Here is a 22,563-nt window from a genome sequence, read left to right as displayed (position 1 = left end):
TTCATGGTTTCAGGAACTAAAACAAGGATTCGGACAGCGCTGTGAGTTAATTAGTGTTATTGTTAATCCATATTCTTAGCACTATAAATACTAATGTACCTCTTACATGTTCTTAATTGTGCTACTTCTTGCAACTGGTGATGCCACTTTTTCTTAAACTGGTATTAAGAAATCTTGGATATCATAACAAGAGAAACTAAATCTTAAAACATTTAACATCCATAAGAATTATACACATGCCTAAATAGCAGCAGGAACAGTGTTCCCTGGATGTGCTTGTATTAATTTACTGTTTCAGCTGTGAAGGGGGAAGATGAGAAAAAGAAATCTTTGGTTAGAAACTTACCCAGTGCACTCCATGCCATCTGAGGTTGGGTCTTCCTCGTCTTTCAATGACCCTTGAGTGTCCAAGTGAACTTTGGAGGAAGTTCTGAAATCAATATAGGAGGAAAAGAGATCAGTATCTTTGATATCCTTTTACGTAGGCTGGTGATAGCATTCTGAACTGTTTGAGAGCTTCCTTCAGCTATCTACTGCTGATGTCTCCATGCAAATGAACACTTACAAAATGATGACTTAGCAAAGAAGCTTTGAGTCGTCTTGAATGATTGTATGTGATATCTCTTGTTGCATTATGAGCATCTTGCTAGTCTAACAGAGTTTGGAAAACCCTACTAAAGATGAATGTAAATATTTGAGTTGCTGGGAATCAGAACCTTTTGGTTCAAATAAATGTTTTAACCACATAGCGTACTTTCTGAAGGAGAGGCTAGTTTTTGAGATTGTCTGGTATGTGTCGTTTAGTGTCTTTGGCATTCTATTCACTCCCAATTTTCATGGTTTCAGGAACTAAAACAAGGATTCGGACAGCGGTGTGAGTTAATTAGTGTTATTAATCCATATTCTTAGCACTATAAATACTAATGTACCTCTTACATGTTCTTAATTGTGCTACTTCTTGCAACTGGTGATGCCACTTTTTTTTAAACTGGTATCAAGAAATCTTGGATATCATTATAAAAAGAGAAACTAAATCTTAAAACATTTATCATCTATAAGAATTATACATATGCCTGAATAGCAGCAGGAACAGTGTTCCCTGGATGTGCTTGTATTAATTTACTGTTTCAGCTGTGAAAGGGGAAGATGAGAAAAAGAAATCTTTGGTTAGAAACTTACCCAGTGCACTCCATGCCATCTGAGGTTGGGTCTTCCTCGTCTTTCAATGACCCTTGAGAGTCCAAGTGAACTTTGGAGGATGTTCTGCAATCAATATAGGAGGAAAAGAGCTCAGTATCTTTGATCTCCTTTTACTTAGGCTGGTGTAAGCATTCTGAACTGTTTGAGAGCTTCCTTCAGCTATCCACTGCTGATGTCTCCATGCAAATGAACACTTACAAAATGATGACTTAGCAAAGAATCTTTGAGTCGTCTTGAATGATTGTATGTGATATCTCTTGTTGCATTATGAGCATCTAGCTAGTCTAACAGAGTTTGGAAAACCCTACTAAAGATGAATGCAAATATTTGAGATGCTGGGAATCAGAACCTTTTGGTTCAAATAAATGTTTTAACCACTTAGCGTACTTTCTGAAGGAGAGGCTAGTTTTTGAGATTGTCTGGTATGTGTAGTTTAGTGTCTTTTGGCATTCTATTCACTCCCAATTTTCATGGTTTCAGGAACTAAAACAAGGATTCGGACAGCGGTGTGCGTTAATTAGTATTATTGTTAATCCATATTCTTAGCACAATAAATACTAATGTACCTCTTACATGTTCTTAATTGTGCTACTTCTTGCAACTGGTGATGCCACTTTTTCTTAAACTGGTATCAAGAAATCTTGGATATCATTATAAAAAGAGAAACTAATTCTTAAAACATTTATCATCCATAAGAATTATACATATGCCTGAATAGCAGCAGGAACAGTGTTCCCTGGATGTGCTTGTATTAATTTACTGTTTCAGCTGTGAAGGGGGAAGATGAGAAAAATAAATCTTTGGTTAGAAACTTACCCAGTGCATTCCATGCCATCTGAGGTTGGGTCTTCCTCGTCTTTCAATGACCCTTGAGTGTCCAAGTGAACTTTGGAGGAAGTTCTGAAATCAATATAGGAGGAAAAGAGCTCAGTATCTTTGTTCTCCTTTTACTTCGGCTGGTGTAAGCATTCTGAACTGTTTGAGAGCTTCCTTCAGCTATCTACTGCTGATGTCTCCATGCAAATGAACACTTACAAAATGATGACTTAGCAAAGCAGCTTTGAGTCATCTTGAATGATTGTATATGATATCTCTTGTTGCATTATGAGCATCTAGCTAGTGTAACAGAGTTTGGAAAACCCTACTAAAGATGAATCCAAATATTTGAGATGCTGGGAATAAGAACCTTTTGGTTCAAATAAATGTTTTAACCACATAGCATACTTTCTGAAGGAGAGGCTAGTTTTTGAGATTGTCTGGTATGTGTAGTTTAGTGTCTTTGTCTTTGGCATTCTATTCACTCCCAATTTTCATGGTTTCAGGAACTAAAACAAGGATTCGGACAGCGGTGTGCGTTAATTAGTATTATTGTTAATCCATATTCTTAGCACAATAAATACTAATGTACCTCTTACATGTTCTTAATTGTGCTACTTCTTGCAACTGGTGATGCCACTTTTTCTTAAACTGGTATCAAGAAATCTTGGATATCATTATAAAAAGAGAAACTAATTCTTAAATTATTTAACATCCATAAGAATTATACATATGCCTGAATAGCAGCAGGAACAGTGTTCCCTGGATGTGCTTGTATTAATTTACTGTTTCAGCTATGAAGGGAGAAGATGAGAAAAAGAAATCTTTGGTTAGAAACTTTCCCAGTGCATTCTATGCCATCTGAGGTTGGGTCTTCCTCGTCTTTCCATGACCCTTGAGTGTCCAAGTGAACTTTGGAGGAAGTTCTGAAATCAATATAGGAGGAAAAGAGATCAGTATCTTTGATATCCTTTTACGTAGGCTGGTGTTACCATTCTGAACTGTATGAGAGCTTCCTTCAGCTATCCACTGCTGATGTCTCCATGCAAATGAACACTTACAAAATGATGACTTAGCAAAGAAGCTTTGAGTCATCTTGAATGATTGTATATGATATCTCTTGTTGCATTATAATAATAATAATAATAATTTTATTCTTATATACCGCCATGCCCATCGAGTTCTAGGCGGTTCACAACAATTACATTAGGATCCGCATTGACATGCCGATTTACAAACAATGTATTGGATTTACAACACCTTCAGCTGAACATGGCTGAGGAAGCGGAATAGGGAAGGAGAGAAGGAGGAAAGCGGTCAATAGAGGGGGGGGGTGAAGGGCCGAACGGGCCGAATTACCACAGTTTATTGGATTTACAACAGCTTTAGCCGAATTTGGCTGATGAAGAGGGAAGCAGGTACGGGAGCAGGAAGACAGTGATCAATAAAGGGGGGAAAGGGTCGAACGTGTGGCCTGATAATTCTGGAAAGGAGGCGTTACGGGGCTTGTTTGTTGAATAGATAAGTTTTGAGTGTTTTTCTGAAGTCGAGGTAAGAGGGAGCCTTGAGAATCATTTGGGCGATCCATGGGTTCATCTTGGCTGTTTGGAAGGCGAAGGTTTGTCTAGGAATCTTTTAAGAGACAGAGCTTTAGCGAGGGGTAGGCGAACAGTTGAATTCTGCGGGATTTCTTATTGGTGCAGTAAAGGTTAAAGAGGGGATTGATGTATCTTGGCGAGAGGCCATTTACCGATTTGTAGCAGAAGCATGCGAATTTGAAGAGCACTCTGAATTCGAAAGGCAGCCAGTGAAGTTGGTGGTAGAAAGGGGTGATATGTTCCCATTTCTTTAGGCCATAGATGAGGCGAACGGCGGTGTTTTGGATCACTTTTAGTCTCCTGGTAGTTTTCTTCGTGGAATTCAGGTAAATAATATTACAGTAGTCTAGAATGCTGAGAATGGCAGATTGCACTAGAAGGCGGAACGAGGAGTCATCAAAGTATTTTTTTATGGTGTGGAGTTTCCAATGTACCGCGAAGCATTTCCTGACGCTGAGGTCGGTGTGAGTTTCTAAGGATAAATGTCTGTCCAGCGTAACACCCAGGATTTTTACGGTGTTTTCAAGGGGGGAAAGGCCTTCCTTTCAGTTGGATTGTGGTGTCCTTGATTTTGTCGTTGGTGGAGGCAAGAAAAAATTTTGTTTTTTCGGAATTTAGTTTCAGTCTGAATGCTAGCATCCAGAGTTCAATCTGGTTGAGGATGTTTGTAATGTAATCGAGTGTTTCAGGTGAGAAACTGGTAAAAGGGATGACTAATGTGATATCATCTGCATAGATGAAAAATTTTGAGCTTGAGGGTGTGTAGGAGGTTACCTAGGGAGGCTAGGTAGATATTGAACAGGGTGGGGGATAGAGGGGAGCCCTGCGGGACACCGCAGGTGTTTTCCCAGCTGTATGAGAAAGCGTTGTTCTGGTGTACTTTGTAGGATCTATTTTTTAGGAACCCCTGAAACCAGTTGAGGACCTGATCAGAGATACCAATGTGTGACAGACATTCAAGGAGAATGGTGTGGTCGACCAGGTCGAAGACACTGCTTAGGTCTAGTTGTATAATCAATGCTCTAGAGCCCTGACTGAAGAGTGTGTGGAGATGGTCAAGAAGGGTGGCTAAGATGGTTTCGGTGCTGTGGTCCGTGCGAAAGCCAGATTGATAGTCGCTTAGGATGTTGAATTTTTCTAGGTATGTGGAGAGTTCTACCTTTACTACCCCTTCTGCTATTTTGGTGAATAGGGGGATGCTTGCGATCGGTCTGTAGTTGGATGGGGAGTTTGGTGATTCTTTTGTGTTTTTTAAAATGGGGGTAATCATGATGTGACCTTGCTCTGGTGGGAAGGTTCCTGTGGATAATAGGGAGTTAACCCATGTCATCATGTTTGCTTTGAAGTGGCTCGGGGCTGCTTTCATGATGTTTGGTGGGCATGTGTCCAATTTGCAGAAGGAGTGGTTGTATTTATTGTAGTAGGTATTAAAGGTTTTCCAGTCAATTGTTGAGAATTGTTTCCAGCTAAGGTTTGTTCTGGATCCTGGGTCTGGTTTAATTATACTTGGGTCTGAGTTAGGTGTATTGGAGTCTGGGAGGATGGGGAACTGTTCGAGGGAATTGGTCCTGGTAGGTAAAGTTGATCTTAATCTTTGGATCTTTTTGTTGAAGAAGTCTGCAAGGGAGTTGGCAGTGAGAGTGGATTCTTCATAGATATTTGTGAAGGTATCGATGTTGTATAGGTCATTAACCAATTTAAATAGGTTACTACTGTTGGTCTTAATGTTACCTATTTTGTGAGAGTAAAAGTTTTTTCTTTTTTTGTTAGTGAGGTTTTTGTAATTTTTTAGTTTATGTTTCCAGGTTAGTCTGTGTTCTTGGGTTCCTGATTTCTGCCATGCTCTTTCTGCTTTTCTGAGATCTTTCTTTACTAGCAGCAGTTCTGAGCCAAACCAGCCTTCGTGATTTGTAGTTCTTGTTCTACGAGTCTTGATGGGGGCAATTTCGTTTAGTATGTTAGTACTGTCCTCAATCCAGGAGGTCATGAGGTTCTCCGTTTCTTCGGTTTGCTTGGTGTTTGTTTCGAAGCGGGACCAGAATTCCACTGGTAGTGTGTGTTTTGATGGTTCTCGTTTTGCTGTTTTTGGGGGGTTTAGGTTGGCATCCTATTGAGAAGGTGCATAGATGGTGATCCGACCAGAGAGAGTCTGACCAACTGTCTTGTTTCCAGTAAAAAGTGGGGGTGACCTGTTCCTTGGAAGAGAAAGTTACTAGGTCTAGTTGGTGACCTTTTTGGTGGGTTTTGATAGGGGGTTGTTTGGCAAAGCCTAGTTGGGTGAGCAGAGACCAAAAGTCTGCGATTTCTGGTTGGTCCGTTTGCTCAAGATGGATGTTAATGTCCCCGCATAGTAGATTGTAAGGGCTTGTTAAAGAATTAGTTAGTAGGGATTCCACGAAGTCCTCTTTGGTTAGGGACCATTTTTTTGGAGGGATGTAAAATAGCGTAATAGTAAGCGAGGCGGATAATGATTTTGAGGTTAGGGAGATGGTTAGAATTTCTGCATTTGGTGTGGAGGTTGTGTTGAGAGTGGTACAGCTTAGCTGGTCTTGGTAGATTATGGCTAGTCCTCCACCTCTTCCCCATGTTCTAGCTAGTGAGAGAATCTTGAATCCTGGAGGTAGGCAATCTTTAATGATGATATCTTTCTCTGATTGCAGCCAGGTTTCCGTGAGAAGGACAAAGTCGGGGTTAGTTTCAGTCAGCCAATCTCTGATTAGTATTGATTTGTTTCGCATTGATCTGATGTTTAGGTAGGTGCCATATAGGAGCTGGTGGTTGGTGTGGTCGATTGGTGAGACGTGGGAGTGAGGTTTTTTTTTGTGATCTTGGTTTGTTGGGGCGAGGCTTGGTCGGTTTGTAGGGGTGAGAGTGGGTTGGGTGAGGATGGGAGCTTGGGTGGTCTGGATGGGAGCATCTAGCTAGTCTAACAGAGTTTGGAAAACCCTACTAAAGATGAATCCAAATATTTGAGATGCAGGGAATAAGAACCTTTTGGTTCAAATAAATGTTTTAACCACTTAGCGTACTTTCTGAAGGAGAGGCTAGTTTTGAGATTGTCTGGTGTGTGTAGTTTACATTACATTACATTAGTGATTTCTATTCCTCTTGTGCCTTGCGGTTCTAAGCGGATTACAAATTAGAAGATATCTGGACATTACCAGGAGAATTATATAACAAAGATTCATGAATTACAAATTAGAGGATATCAGAATTTATCCGATTGAATTACATAGTAAAGATTCAAGTACTTGCAGGATACAGTGGAGAATAACGATATATTTGGATAACTGAAGAGGATTACCTAACATTGAAGGAAGAAGTTTATTGGATACATGTGGTAGATGCTTATTTAGGTGTCTGGATATATTTTGGTAGGTATGGTTCGAGGGATTGATTAATGTGTTATTCACGGGGGAGAAAGCATGTATGAGCGGGAGGAGATTAGTAGGTAAGGACGTGTTTTTTGAATAGAACTGTTTTGATTTCTTTTCGAAACACTTTGATGTATGTTGTTTTGATCATCAGTTTGGTGATGGTGGGGTCAATTTTCGCTGCCTGTGTTGCTAGAAGGCTGTCGTAAAGTTTCTTACGTCGTGTACCATTATGAGGAGGGAAGGTGAATAGGTTCTGAGTTCTCCTTGATCTGGGTGAGCGGTAGCGGAATAGGCGATTGTTTAGGTAGCTGGGGGCAGTACCATGGGTTACTTTAAATAGTGGACAATAGAATTTGAATTGAGATCTTGCTTTTATCGGAAGCCAGTGAGAGTCTACATAGGCGGGAGTGATGTGGTCAAATTTGCTAAGAGAGTAGATGAGTCTGATGGCTGTGTTTTGAACGGTCTGTAGTTGTTTTATCATGTTGTTTGGGCATGGTAGGTAGAGGCTGTTGCAGTAATCTAAGGTACTAAGTGTGAGGGATTGTACAATGATTTTGTAGTGTTCTTTGGTAAAGAATTTTCTTATTTTTCTTAGGTTTCGCATGGTGAAGAATGCTTTTTGTATGATTTTGTGGATTTGTGTCTGCATTGTGCAGCATCTGTCTAATTGTATTCCCAGAATTTTGAGAGTGCTCTGTATTGGATATTTGGTTGCGTTTATTTCCAGTTCTTTTAGGGATGGTTTTTGTTCCTTCTCTAGTAGTAGGAATTTGGTTTTCTCTGCATTCAGTTTCAGCTTATGGTTCTTCATCCATTTTTCTACAGTTTCCAGTGTTGTTTTCAGGCGTCCGTTGAAGATGGGGTCTTGGGTGTCAAAGGGGAGGAGGATGGTTATGTCATCCGCGTAGCTGAAAGATGTTATATTTAGGGCGTCTAGGGCAGTGCCTAAGGAAGCTATGAAGAGGTTGAAAAGTATGGGCGAAAGAGGAGATCCTTGTGGTACTCCGCATGGGTTTGTCCAGGGGTCGGATAGAAGATCTTTTGACTTAACTCTGTATGATCTTGTTTTAAGGAATCCTTGGAACCAGTTGTGAACTTTGCCTGATATTCCTATGGCATCTAGTATCTGGAGTAGTATTGAATGGTCAACTAAGTCGAATGCTGCTGAAAGGTCGAGTTGGATGATTAGTAACTTGTTTCCTTTGCCAAGGTGCTGTCGGGCTATATCTAGTAGAGATACCAGTAGTGTTTCTGTGCTGTGATTAGCTCTGAAACCAGATTGAGTTGGATGCAGAATGTGGTGGTCTTCTAGGTAATTGGTGAGATATTGTGCTACTATACCCTCTATGAGTTTGACATATAGTGGGATAGAAGCGATTGGTCTATAATTTGTTGGGTTGTCTATTGGGCCTTTGGGGTCTTTTAGTATGGGAGTGATTATGATTTCGCCAAGATCCGGAAGGAACTGACCTTCCCTAAGAGTGATTTGCAGCCATAGCGTGAGACAAGCTATGAATTTAGTGGACGCTGTAGCTAGTAGATAAGGAGGACAGTTGTTCAGATCACAAGAAGATTTGCTGTATTTTTTGTCCAGCCGGTCAAGGTCTGACCATTGTATCGTTGGGAAGTTGTTCCAGATCCTATCTGCTGAGATGGCTTTGTCTATTGTGGGATTTATTAGTATCTCTTCTATGATGTTTTGAGAGTTGTTGAATATGGATCTGATTGTGGTGATTTTATTTTTGAAGTGGTCCGCTAGTTGAGAAGCTGTTGGAGTCTGGGTTCCTTGGGTGGCGAGGAAGGGTTTGGTATCAGTGAGGATTTTTACAATGCTGAAAAGTTTTTTGGTGTCCGGTTTTTCGGTGCCAATGAGTTTGGAGTAGTAATCTTTGCGTTTATCCTTCAGTTTGATTTTGTATTGTTTGTTTGGGATCTCCATTCTGTTTTATTGTGGTTTTGTTTCTGTTTTTTCCATGTCCTTTCTAATTGTCTGCATTGCCTTTTTAGGTGTAGGAGTTCGGCGTCAAACCATTTGTCTGATGGTCTGCATACTTTGATTTTTGTTTTTAGTGGTGCTAGTTTGTTCAAAGTGGATTCACTTGTGGAACGCCAGTGTCCCAGAATGTATTAGGTTCGATTTTCTGTCTGGACTTGAAGCTTGTTATGCGTGGGGTAGGTTTGATGTTATTATGCTCCCAGTTGATGGTGAAGGTGTACTTGTAGGGGTCAGACCATAAGGTAGGATGCCATGAGCCGTTGGTTATGTGGATGTTTTGTGTGTTGAGGTTGGGAGATGTGTAAGCGGCAATATCAAGTTGATGGCCCTTTTCATGCGTGGGTTCGGGGTTGAGTATTTGGTAAGATAGTCAACCCCGAACCCACGCATGAAAAGGGCCATCAACTTGACATCTGAGGTTGAGTCTTCCTCGTCTTTCAATGACCCTTGAGTGTCTAAGTGAACTTTGGAGGATGTTCTGCAATCAATATAGGAGGAAAAGAGCTCAGTATCTTTGATCTCCTTTTACTTAGGTTGGTGTAAGCATTCTGAACTGTTTGAGAGCTTCCTTCAGCTATCCACTGCTGATGTCTCCATGCAAATGAACACTTACAAAATGATGACTTAGCAAAGAAGCTTTGAGTCATCTTGAATGATTGTATATGATATCTCTTGTTGCATTATGAGCATCTAGCTAGTGTAACAGAGTTTGGAAAACCCTACTAAAGATGAATCCAAATATTTGAGATGCTGGGAATAAGAACCTTTTGGTTCAAATAAATGTTTTAACCACTTAGCGTACTTTCTGAAGGAGAGGCTAGTTTTTGAGATTGTCTGGTGTGTGTAGTTTAGTGTCTTTGTCTTTGGCATTCTATTCACACCAAATTTTCATGGTTTCAGGAACTAAAACAAGGATTCGGACAGCGGTGTGAGTTAATTAGTGTTATTGTTAATTCATATTCTTAGCACTATAAATACTAATGTACCTCTTACATGTTCTTAATTGTGCTACTTCTTGCAACTGGTGATGCCACTATTTCTTAAACTGGTATCAAGAAATCTTGGATATCATTATAAAAAGAGAAACTAAATCTTAAAATATTTAACATCTATAAGAATTATACACATGCCTGAATAGCAGCAGGAACAGTGTTCCCTGGATGTGCTTGTATTAATTTACTGTTTCAGCTGTGAAGGGGGAAGATGAGAAAAAGAAATCTTTGGTTAGAAACTTACCCAGTGCATTCCATGCCATCTGAGGTTGGGTCTTCCTCGTCTTTCAATGACCCTTGAGTGTCCAAGTGAACTTTGGAGGAAGTTCTGAAATCAATATAGGAGGAAAAGAGATCAGTATCTTTGATATCCTTTTACGTAGGCTGGTGTTAGCATTCTGAACTGTATGAGAGCTTCCTTCAGCTATCCACTGCTGATGTCTCCATGTAAATGAACACTTACAATATGATGGCTTAACAAAGAAGCTTTGAGTCATCTTGAATGATTGTATATATCTCTTGTTGCATTATGAGCATCTAGCTAGTCTAACAGAGTTTGGAAAACCCTACTAAAGATGAATCCAAATATTTGAGATGCTGGGAATAAGAACTTTTTGGTTCAAATAAATGTTTTAACCACTTAGCGTACTTTCTGAAGGAGAGGTTAGTTTTTGAGATTAGTAGTAGATGACGGCAGATAAAGACCCGAATGGTCCATCCAGTCTGCCCAACCTGATTCAATTTAAAATTTTTTTTTTTTTTTCTTCTTAGCTATTTCTGGGCAAGAATCCAAAGCTTTACCCGGTACTATGCTTGGGTTCCACCTGCCGAAATCTCTGTTAAGACTTACTCCAGCCCATCTACACCCTCCCAGCCATTGAAGCCCTCCCCTGCCCATCCTCTACCAAACGGCCATACACAGACACAGACCGTGCAAGTCTGCCCAGTAACTGGCCTTAGTTCAATATTTAATATTATTTTCTGATTCTAAATCTTCTGTGTTCATCCCATGCTTCTTTGAACTCAGTCACAGTTTTACTCTCCACCACCTCTCTCGGGAGCGCATTCCAGGCATCCACTACCCTCTCCGTAAAGTAGAATTTCCTAACATTGCCCCTGAATCTACCACCCCTCAACCTCAAATTATGTCCTCTGGTTTTACCATTTTCCTTTCTCTGGAAAAGATTTTGTTCTACGTTAATACCCTTTAAGTATTTGAACGTCTGAATCATATCTTGTGATATGCAAGGTATGTCTGCTAGGGCTGTGCATAGTAGAAATCCCTCTGTTAGAGCAGATATCCCTGTGCCTACTATTACTCCTGTGTCCAGCAGAGGGAGTGCAGGTGTCAGAAGGCAGATTTCCCTTCCCCCACCTAGTCAGGGAAAGGAAGGGAGGATATCCGGCACACCTGAGAGTTTGGGGCATGGTCCCAAGTTCCTAAACCTCAGGGCTGCCTGGCTGGAAGGGGAGAAGCAAGCAGGCAGTGAAGGCAAACAGTCTCCAAGCTCAGGGCTGAGAGCTCTGCAAGGCTGTTATGTTCCAGAGCAGATGGAACTGGTAGAGGCCGGGGCAGAGCCATCTGAAGAGCCTTTCTCAGAGTTCCAGGAAATGGAACTAGACTTTGTACCGGAGTCCTGCACAGAGGTACCTGCCAACCCACAGCCCATGGAAGTTTGCTAACCAAAGGCAAGTGGTCACTGTGGATTACAAATGTACCAGTTTTTCAGTATGGACTATTCTTGAGCAAGTCTGACAGTGTTTGTTGAAAGGTGGTGGGGGATTAGCCCCACGTTAATTGTGGAGGGATAGAGGGCCATATCTTGGCAATATTCCAGCACGTGGAGCACACCACCTTCTCCAGCACTACTGCGGCTGAAGGAATCAGTGCGGGTGCACTGGTTCAAGCTTAAGTCTGATTGTTTGTTGAAAGAAAATAAAGACTTAGGCCAGGACTTTATTTTGGATGTGCAGCAATCCTTTACTGGGGAAAAAGGAAGAAGAAATTTGTTGTTTTTTTTTCTTTTTGAGTTTTAAAACCTCTTCGCTGTTTGGAGAAATACTGATTTGCAATAAGACTCTTAAAGTTACTTAAACTGGAGGTTCAAGGACTTACCGAGGAGCAGCTATGACCTGACAAAGTTTAATGTGCTTGATTACTTTATTTTTGAAGACTGATATCAAGTTGTTTTGTAAAGTAACCATTTTGTGTGGGGAATCGCTCCATTAAATCCAGTCCAGTTTTTGTTTGTTTCCATATTTACCAGTTTGCAGTGTGTTTTTTTGTTGGTCGTGTTGAATCCTGACATTAATTATCCCTGTGTTGCTAGCCACAGCACACAGGAGCTAAAACTTCTATGTCCCAGCGGCACAGGACGCATTGCCTTAACCCCGCTGGTGACATAACGTGGTATCAGGAGTGGGATATAATATACATTGCCACATGGGAGACTGATTAAAAAAAAAAAAAAAAAAAAATTTTTTGGACAGAATTAAAGTTTTGTTTTTTTGAAGAGCCAAAGTTTGTTGGAGGAGACTTCATCCATTGGAGTGGACCGGGACCGGGACTGCAGCGGAGGAAGGAAAGCAGCTGTGGGAGTGTGACCAGACCTGTGAAGTCGTGGGAAAGTGACTGAGGAACCAGACCGGAGTAAGCCCAGCAGTATTCCTGGAAGCAAAGTCAAGATATACAAACCCAAAGGCTGAGACTCATCAGTCTGTCGGGTAAGAGTACCCTGGGGACGGCTGATAGAGGATTTCGGTTTGGTATAAGGCTTTGGGATAGCTGTGGTTGGGTAGCTTGCGGGAGTGGGCCAGGAAAAAAAAAAAAAGAAGGCCGCACTTGGGTTTCCTTTCTCTTGTTTTTCTTTCAGGCTTCAGGATGGATGTACAGCAGCTGTTTACTCTTCTGGCCTCTGAAAGGCAGAAGCAGACAGAGGACCTTAAGGCAGTGCTACAAAGCAACCAGGACCTTTGGCGTGCCAGTCAGGCAGAAACTGGACGCAGGCATGCGGAATTGGTACAAGCAATGGGGGACCAGACGCGGACACTAGCCCAGCTATTCCAGGGGACTGGTGGGACCGGCACTGGGTCAACATCACCCATGGGAGCTCTGGTAGGACCATCTTTGATCAGTAATATGCAGGTGTGTAAGATGGGTCCCAATGATGCTCCAGATGACTTTCTTGTTGCTTTTGAGAGAATGGCGGTGGCAGCCGGTTGGCCAGAGCAACAGTGGGCGACGAGACTGATCCCGTGCCTCGCAGGAACAGCGCTCACGGCGTATCAGACTCTCAGTCCTGAGCTTGCCAACAACTATAGGGCCATAAAAAACCACATTCTCGACTACCTAGGCTTCACTAGAGAGCATTATAGGCAAGAGTTTAGGGGTGCCCACATGGGGGGACAAAGAAAGACCTAAAGCACTCTTGCATCGGCTCAGGAAGTTGGCCGAAAGATGGCTACAACCCTGTCTTGGGGATGCCCAGGCTTTGCTCGCTGAGATTTTACATGAGCAGTTTTTGGAGGCTGTGCCCAAAAATCTAAAGTCCTGGATCCAAAGACAGGGTAGTCGCTCATTAGCCCAGGTAATAGACCTGGCTGAAGCCTATTTAGACTCCCAGACCACTACTCTACCTGTAGGAGACAGACAGGGGAATGGGTGGCACAATAGGGGCCAAGCGACTCCGACAAGACCATATAACAGGCTCCAGGACAGTATTCCCCAAACCTTGAAGAAGGTTCACGATCCTGCTACCCCGGAGAAAAAAACCTTTACTTGTTTTAGGTGTGGTAAACCCGGGCACCTGCAAAAGCAATGTAGAGTAAAATTGACACTTACAACCTCTGGTAATAAGGCAGGAAAGTATTCTGGCCCTTATGAAATACAGGTCCACATAAATGGCCTGAAGGTTAAAGCTCTACTGGACACCGGCGCTGAACAATCTGTCATGTCCAGGGCTTGCTGGGATCTAGGGAGGAAAAGAGGTCCCTTTAGCAAAATGTCAAACAAGGTGACAGTGGTTTGTGTCCATGGGGGGAAAAAGGCCTACCCCAAATATCTTATCCCGGTACAGTATCGGGGGAAGGTACAAACTTTGGGAGTAGCCGTTATTCCCGAGGCTCCTGCTGCGCTGATCCTGGGCCGTGATTGGGCGGGTCTAGAGGAAAACATCGAGCAGGGGAAAAGCTCTGCAGCCCAGAAGGGAAAGGAGAGAGCCAAGTGTACCCTTATGGTTAGAGAGGGTCCTAAGGAAAGGCCCTGGGGGAAGGGGTCCCGTAAATGGTATCCTCCGCAGGGAGAGAGGGCCCGTCCTCAATGGTGTCCCACAATTAGGTGGGCACCCTTGTCTGAGCATGCTCAAACACCTACATATGCGTATGATAAAGCTGCGGGGTGTGATGTGTACGCAGCACAGGACGCGGTGGTAGATGCTAAAAGTAGGGTATTGATTCCAACGGATATTCAGGCATCCCCACCGCCAGGGTCCTATTTAAGAGTAGCCCCAAGGTCAGGTCTAGCTTCCCGTCATGCTATTGATGTAGGGGCGGGAGTAATTGACCCCGACTATCGGGGGAATATAAATGTTCTCCTCATAAATAATGCGGATGAGGAGTTTCAGGTAAAAAGAGGGGATTGCATTGCTCAAGTGATTTGCGAGCGGATTTGGCGCCCTAAACTGGAGCAATGGAAACAATTGTTACCTACACGCAGAGGGTCCAAGGGGTTTGGCTCCTCTGAGGCTCCTTTGGAAAGGAACATCATCTCACCCGGCCCAGTAGTTCCCCAGCCTGACCATGACTCATTGGCAGTCATAAAGAAGGCTGTCGAACAGCAATTTAGTGAGCTACAACAGAAATTAGCACACGGTCAGGAGGGCCAAAAACAGCAATGGCAACATGCTGTTCAGGAGGTGGAGGATAATCTGGGGGATAAAGTACGGGAGGCTCTTTTACTCCAGGACCAATTGTTAAGATCCACCCTAGAGGAAAGCTTCCAACAGTGCCAGGAAGATCTACAGGCTCTGTTGGAAAAAAGTCAGGGTTTAAAAGAGCAGATGGGGCATATTGTATGCCGAGTAGGAGAGCAACCGGATCCAACCCCAGCTGTAAAAGACATTGCCTGTGCTGTAGGACAGGTTCGTGAAGAAGTAGGGAAAGTACAACTGCAAGTAAAGCAAATGGGGGAGGGGGAACTTAAAAAAATGAGGGAGCTTCTCTCCGGTTTTGGAGCTCGCGTGCGGGCAGTGGAGGAAGGGTTAATCCTTCTAAGTGATCCCGAGACCATTGCTGAAGTTTATGAGTTGCAGCAGAGAGAGGTCTGTACCCCTGATCCTAGCCCTTCTGGGGGAAAGAAGGGCCATCGTGGTAGAAATTGTTAATCTGCAAGATTGATTGTTGCCACAGAAGTTTAAAAAAAAAAAAAAGAAAGAAGAGAAAGATCCACCTAAGCATAGGTCCACCCCTAGCAGCCATTTAAGTGGGGGGGTATGTGATATGCAAGGTATGTCTGCTAGGGCTGTGCATAGTAGAAATCCCTCTGTTAGAGCAGATATCCCTGTGCCTACTATTACTCCTGTGTCCAGCAGAGGGAGTGCAGGTGTCAGAAGGCAGATTTCCCTTCCCCCACCTAGTCAGGGAAAGGAAGGGAGGATATCCGGCACACCTGAGAGTTTGGGGCGTGGTCCCAAGTTCCTAAACCTCAGGGCTGCCTGGCTGGAAGGGGAGAAGCAAGCAGGCAGTGAAGGCAAACAGTCTCCAAGCTCAGGGCTGAGAGCTCTGCAAGGCTGTTATGTTCCAGAGCAGATGGAACTGGTAGAGGCCGGGGCAGAGCCATCTGAAGAGCCTTTCTCAGAGTTCCAGGAAATGGAACTAGACTTTGTACCGGAGTCCTGCACAGAGGTACCTGCCAACCCACAGCCCATGGAAGTTTGCTAACCAAAGGCAAGTGGTCACTGTGGATTACAAATGTACCAGTTTTTCAGTATGGACTATTCTTGAGCAAGTCTGACAGTGTTTGTTGAAAGGTGGTGGGGGATTAGCCCCACGTTAATTGTGGAGGGATAGAGGGCCATATCTTGGCAATATTCCAGCACGTGGAGCACACCACCTTCTCAAGCACTACTGCGGCTGGAGGAATCAGTGCGGGTGCACTGGTTCAAGCTTAAGTCTGATTGTTTGTTGAAAGAAAATAAAGACTTAGGCCAGGACTTTATTTTGGATGTGCAGCAATCCTTTACTGGGGAAAAAGGAAGAAGAAATTTGTTGTTTTTTTTTCTTTTTGAGTTTTAAAACCTCTTCGCTGTTTGGAGAAATACTGGTTTGCAATAAGACTCTTAAAGTTACTTAAACTGGAGGTTCAAGGACTTACCGAGGAGCAGCTATGACCTGACAAAGTTTAATGTGCTTGATTACTTTATTTTTGAAGACTGATATCAAGTTGTTTTGTAAAGTAACCATTTTGTGTGGGGAATCGCTCCATTAAATCCAGTCCAGTTTTTGTTTGTTTCCATATTTACCAGTTTGCAGTGTGTTTTTTTGTTGGTCGTGTTGAATCCTGACATTAATTATCCCTGTGTTGCTAGCCACAGCACACAGGAGCTAAAACTTCTATGTCCCAGCGGCACAGGACGCATTGCCTTAACCCCGCTGGTGACAATCTCCCCTGTCTCTCCTTTTCTCTAGGGTATACATATTCAGGGCTTCCAGTCTCTCCTCATACGTCTTCTGGCGCAAGCCTCCTATCATTTTCGTCGCCCTCCTCTGGACCGCCTCAAGTCTTCTTACGTCTTTCGCCAGATACGGTCTCCAAAACTGAACACAATACTCCAAGTGGGGCCTCACCAATGACCTGTACAGGGGCATCAACACCTTCTTCCTTCTACTGACTACGCCTCTCTTTATACAGCCCAGAATCCTTCTGGCAGCAGCCACTGCCTTGTCACACTGTTTTTTCGCCTTTAGATCTTCGGACACTATCACCCCAAGGTCCCTCTCCCCGTCCGTGTATATCAGCTTCTCTCCTCCCAGCATATACGGTTCCTTCCTATTATTAATCCCCAAATGCGGCATTTCTTTGCATTGAATTTTAGTTGCCAGGCATTAGACCATTCCTCTAACTTTTGCAGATCCTTTTTCATATTCTCCACTCCCTCTTCGGTGTCTACTCTGTTACAAATCTTGGTATCATCTGCAAAAAGGCACACTTTTCCTTCTAACCCTTCAGCAATGTCACTTACATACATATTGAACAGGATTGGCCCCAGCACCAAACCCTGAGAGACTCCACTAGTCACCTTTCCTTCCTTCGAGCGACTTCCATTAACCACCACCCTCTGGCGTCTGTCCGACAGCCAGTTTCTGACCCAGTTCACCACTTTGGGTCCTAACTTCAGCCCTTCAAGTTTGTTCAACAGCCTCCTATGAGGAACTGTATCAAAGGCTTTGCTGAAATCCAAGTAAATTACATCTAGCATATGTCCTCGATCCAGCTCTCTGGTTACCCAATCAAAAAATTCAATCAGGTTCGTTTGGCACGATTTACCTTTTGTAAAGCCATGTTGCCTCGGATCCTGTAACCCATTAGATTCAAGGAAATACACTATCCTTTCTTTCAGCAACACTTCCATTATTTTTCCAACAACTGAAGTGAGGCTCACCGGCCTGTAGTTTCCTGCTTCATCCCTGTGACCACTTTTATGAATAGGGACCACATCCGCTCTCCTCCAATCCCCAGGAATCACTCCAGTCTCCAGAGATTTGTTGAACAAGTCTTTAATAGGACTCGCCAGAACCTCTCTGAGCTCCCTTAGTATCCTGGGATGGATCCCGTCTGGTCCCATCGCTTTGTCCACCTTCAGTTTTTCAAGTTGCTCATAAACACCCTCCTCCGTGAACGGCGCAGAATCTACTCCATTTTCTCGTGTAACTTTGCCAGACAATCTCGGTCCTTCTCCAGGATTTTCTTCTGTGAACACAGAACAGAAGTATTTGTTTAGCACATTTGCTTTCTCCTCATCACTCTCCACATATTTGTTCCCAGCATCTTTTAGCCTAGCAATTCCATTTTTTATCTTCCTCCTTTCACTAATATATCTGAAAAAATTTTTATCTCCCTTTTTTACATTTTTAGCCATTTGTTCTTCCGCCTGTGCCTTCGCCAAACGTATCTCTCTCTTGGCTTCTTTCAGTTTCACCCTGTAGTCCTTTCTGCTCTCCTCTTCTTGGGTTTTTTTATATTTCATGAACGCCAACTCTTTCGCCTTTATTTTCTCAGCCACTAGGTTGGAGAACCATATCGGCTTCCTTTTTCTCTTGTTTTTATTGATTTTCTTCACATAAAGGTCCGTAGCCATTTTTATCGCTCCTTTCAGCTTAGACCACTGTCTTTCCACTTCTCTTATGTCCTCCCATCCTAACAGCTCTTTCTTCAGGTACTTTCCCATTGCATTAAAGTCCGTACGTTTGAAATCTAGGACTTTAAGTATCGTGCGGCCGCTCTCCACTTTAGCCGTTATATCAAACCAAACCGTTTGATGATCGCTACTACCCAGGTAAGCACCCACTCGAACATTAGAGATACTCTCTCCATTTGTGAGGACCAGATCCGATATCGCTTTTTCCCTTGTGGGTTCCATCACCATTTGTCTGAGCAGAGCCTCTTGAAAGGCATCCATAATCTCCCTACTTCTTTCCGATTCTGCAGACGGAACATTCCAGTCCGCATCCGGCAGGTTGAAATCTCCCAACAGCAGAACCTCCTCTTTCCTTCCAAACTTTTGGATATCCACAATCAGATCCTTATCAATTTGCTGCGATTGAGTCGGAGGTCTGTAGACTACACCCACGTAGATAGAAGTTCCATCTTCTCTTTTCAGAGCAATCCATATCGCTTCTTCCTCTCCCCAGGTCCCTTGCATTTCGGTCGCTTGGATTTTGATCTTTACATAGAGAGCTACTCCTCCACCTTTATGACCATCTCTGTCCTTCCTAAAAAGATTATATCCCGGTATGTTTGCATCCCATCCATGTGATTCACTGAACCATGTCTCTGTGATAGCAACAATATCTAGATCTGCCTCTAATATCAGGGCTTGCAGATCATGAACTTTGTTGCTTAGACTGCGAGCATTTGTGGTCATCGCTTTCCAGCTATTTTTCAGCGATAATCTCCTTTTTTGTATGGATTTTTGTGTCGTTTCACTTTCCGTTGCAATACTAAGAAATGAGTTGCTGATATTGCTTATGTTGCAGCCTTTACTACTATCACATCTTTTCTTTTGCCGGGGGTGGTCTCTATAATTGTCCTTCGTACATACACCACCCCCACCTTCTAGTTTAAATGCCTAGAAAAATATTGTCTAAAGTTCTCTGCAAGGTTTCTTTTTCCTGCTGTAGTAATATGTAGCCCATCAGTGCAATATAGTTTCTTGTCCTTCCATGTATTTCCCCATCCTCCTATGTACCTGAAGCCTTCTTGATGACACCAGGCTCTGAGCCATCTATTAAAGTCCTCTGTGTTTTTCACTCTTTGCTCTCCTTTTCCATATGCAGGCAGTATCTCAGAAAAAGCTAAAGTCTTTACAAAAGGTTTCACGCCCTCACCAAGCTCCCGAAAAGCTTTCTGTGCTGCAAGTGTGGAGTTGTTGGCCAGGTCATTTGTTTCTCAGATGGATAACAACATCAGTGTTAAAATCCTTAGTTTCTTCCTTAATTATAGTCAGTATTTGCCTGGAACTCCTGGTAGCTGAGGATCCTAGAAGACATTTCACTATTTTGGTCTCCTCGCCCTGTGTTCCAAGGTTAATGCCTCTGATGATGGAATCCCCCAACAGTAATAGTTTTCTGTTTTTGGCTTTTTTATTTGTACTTAGGGTGCACTTGTTCTCTTGAGTTACCTTCATTGGTTCCAGTCCCACCTCCCTTCTGTTTTCCTGAGTATCGCAGTGCACTAGTGGAGCGAAGGAATTCTGTAGAGGTAATATTAGTGAAGGTGGATGTTTCTGTGTTACATGTCACAGTCTTCCTGAGCCTACTGTGACCCATTTATTCCTGGGCTGTTTTATTCTTTGAGGTAGAGGTGGTAAGATTTTGTGGAGTGATGGAAGCTGGTTTAATTGTATTCAATTCCTGTTTAAGTTTGCAGAGCTCCTCCTTAATACTGGCAAGTTAAAGACAGATGGGGCAAGCCTTAAGCCTCCAAATAGTATGTCTTGGAATTAAAGCACCACAGTGATTGCATAGAATTGTCTGGTGTGTTTAGTTTAGTGTCTTTGTCTTTGGTATTCTATTCACACCAAATTTTCATGGTTTCAGGAATTAAAACAAGGATTCGGACAGCGGTGTGAGTTAATTAGTGTTATTGTTAATCCATATTCTTAGCACTATAAATACTAATGTACCTCTTACATGTTCTTAATTGTGCTACTTCTTGCAACTGGTGATGCCACTTTTTCTTAAACTGGTATCAAGAAATCTTGGATATCATTATAAAAAGAGAAACTAAATCTTAAAACATTTAACATCCATAAGAATTATACACATGCCTGAATAGCAGCAGGAACAGTGTTCCCTGGATGTGCTTGTATTAATTTACTGTTTCAGCTGTGAAGGGGGAAGATGAGAAAAAGAAATCTTTGGTTAGAAACTTACCCAGTGAACTCCATGCCATCTGAGGTTGGGTCTTCCTCGTCTTTCAATGATCCTTGAGTGTCCAAGTGAACTTTGGAGGATGTTCTGCAATCAATATAGGAGGAAAAGAGATCAGTATCTTTGATATCCTTTTACGTAGGCTGGTGTAAGCATTCTGAACTGTTTGAGAGCTTCCTTCAGCTATCCACTGCTGATGTCTCCATGCAAATGAACACTTACAAAATGATGACTTAGCAAAGAAGCTTTGAGTCATCTTGAATGATTGTATATGATATCTCTTGTTGCATTATGAGCATCTAGCTAGTGTAACAGAGTTTGGAAAACCCTACTAAAGATGAATCCAAATATTTGAGATGCTGGGAATAAGAACCTTTTGCTTCACATAAATGTTTTAACAACTTAGCGTACTTTCTGAAGGACAGGATAGTCTATGAGATTGTCTGGTGTGTGTAGTTTAGTGTCTTTGTCTTTAGCATTCTATTCACACCAAATTTTCATGATATCAGGAAGGAAAATAAGGATTTGGACAGGGGTTATAATTAATTAATGTTACTGCTAATCCATATTCTTAGCACTAAAAATACTAATGTACCTCTTACATGTTCTTAATTGTACTACTTCTTGCAATTGGTGATGCCACTTTTGCTTAAACTGGTATCAAGAAATCTTTGATATCAGTCATAAAAAAAACCTAAATCTTAAACAAACATTTAACATCTATAAGAATTATACTATGCCTGAATGGCAGAAGGAACAGTGTTCCATGTATTTGCTTCTTTTTATTTTCTGTTTCAGCTGTCAGGGGGGAAGATGGGAAAAATAAATCTTAGGTTAGAAACCTACCCAGTGCACTCCATGCCTTCTGAGGCTGGGTCTTTCTCGTCTTTTATTGACCCTTGTGCTTCCAAGTGTACTTTGGAGCAAATTCTGCAAACAATATAGGAGGAAAAGAGCTCAGTATCTTTCTGTGTATGAGATTGTCAAATGTGTGTAGATTTCTGTCTTTGTGTTTGGCATTTTATTCACACCAAACGTACAGGGTATAAGTGAATAAAATAAGAATTCTGACTGGGGTGTGAGTTTAACATTGTTCTTGCTATTTCATATTGTAGCTCCATAAATGCTAATGTACCTCCTACATATTTTTAGCTGGGTTTACTCTCACAATTGGTGATACCAGCTCTCTTAGGCATTTATCAAATACTTAGTAAAGTTTGGATAAGTGTCATAAAAAGAAAACTAAATATTAAATGTAAAATTTAGATCTATTTAGAATTATATTCTTGTCCACAGTAGATGGAAGCAGAAAGAGTGCTCCATAGATGTACTTCTTTTTATTTACTGTTACAGCTGTCAGAGGGGAAGAAGGGGAAAGAAAATGTCAGCTCAAAATCCTACCCAGTGGTGTCCTTGGCTTCTGTGGTTGGGTCTACCATGTCTTTCATTGACCCTTCTGCTTCCATTACAACTTTGGTGCAAGTACTAGAAATAATATAGATGGACAAGGGTTCAGTATCTTTGATCTCCTTTTCTTCTGTCTGGAGCAAGCTTCCTAATCTGTGTGAGACCTTCCTTCACCTATCTCCTTCCTTACCAATATGGCTTTAGACCCAACTTCAGCACCGAAATCCTATTGGCCTCACTAATCTCAAAGGTTCAACAACTTCATTCTCGTAATAAGTTTGCTGTTCTTCTACAATTCGACCTTTCTGCAGCATTTGACGTTGTCCATCATAATATTCTTATTTTCCAACTTTCTGAGATTGGCATTAACTCTACAGTCCTAGACTGGTTCTCGAAATTCTTATGCTCCCGCTCTTACACTGTTAATATGAACGACACCTCATCCTCTCCTTGGAAACTGATTTGTGGAGTCCCGCAGGGCTCACCTTTATCCCCTATTCTCTTCAACATCTATATGTCCTTCCTGA

The 22,563-nt window shown here is 42.3% G+C and overlaps 1 protein-coding gene across 1 annotated transcript in view; it reads right to left on the bottom strand.

Annotated features, from left to right (window-relative positions):
- LOC117357839 (protocadherin Fat 3-like) overlaps positions 1–22,563 on the bottom strand; it is a 154,974-nt gene that overhangs the window by 30,889 nt on the left and 101,522 nt on the right. The window contains exon 19 of the mRNA XM_033939002.1: positions 21,476–21,559. Coding sequence (XP_033794893.1) covers positions 21,476–21,559 — 84 coding nt within the window. The remainder of the gene's footprint in view (positions 1–21,475; positions 21,560–22,563) is intronic.

Source organism: Geotrypetes seraphini, chromosome 3, assembly GCF_902459505.1.
Source record: "Geotrypetes seraphini chromosome 3, aGeoSer1.1, whole genome shotgun sequence".
Classification (NCBI taxonomy): Eukaryota; Metazoa; Chordata; class Amphibia; order Gymnophiona; family Dermophiidae; genus Geotrypetes; species Geotrypetes seraphini.
The sequence above is the reverse complement of the archived record's forward strand: the minus strand, read 5'-3'. Positions and strand labels throughout refer to the sequence as shown.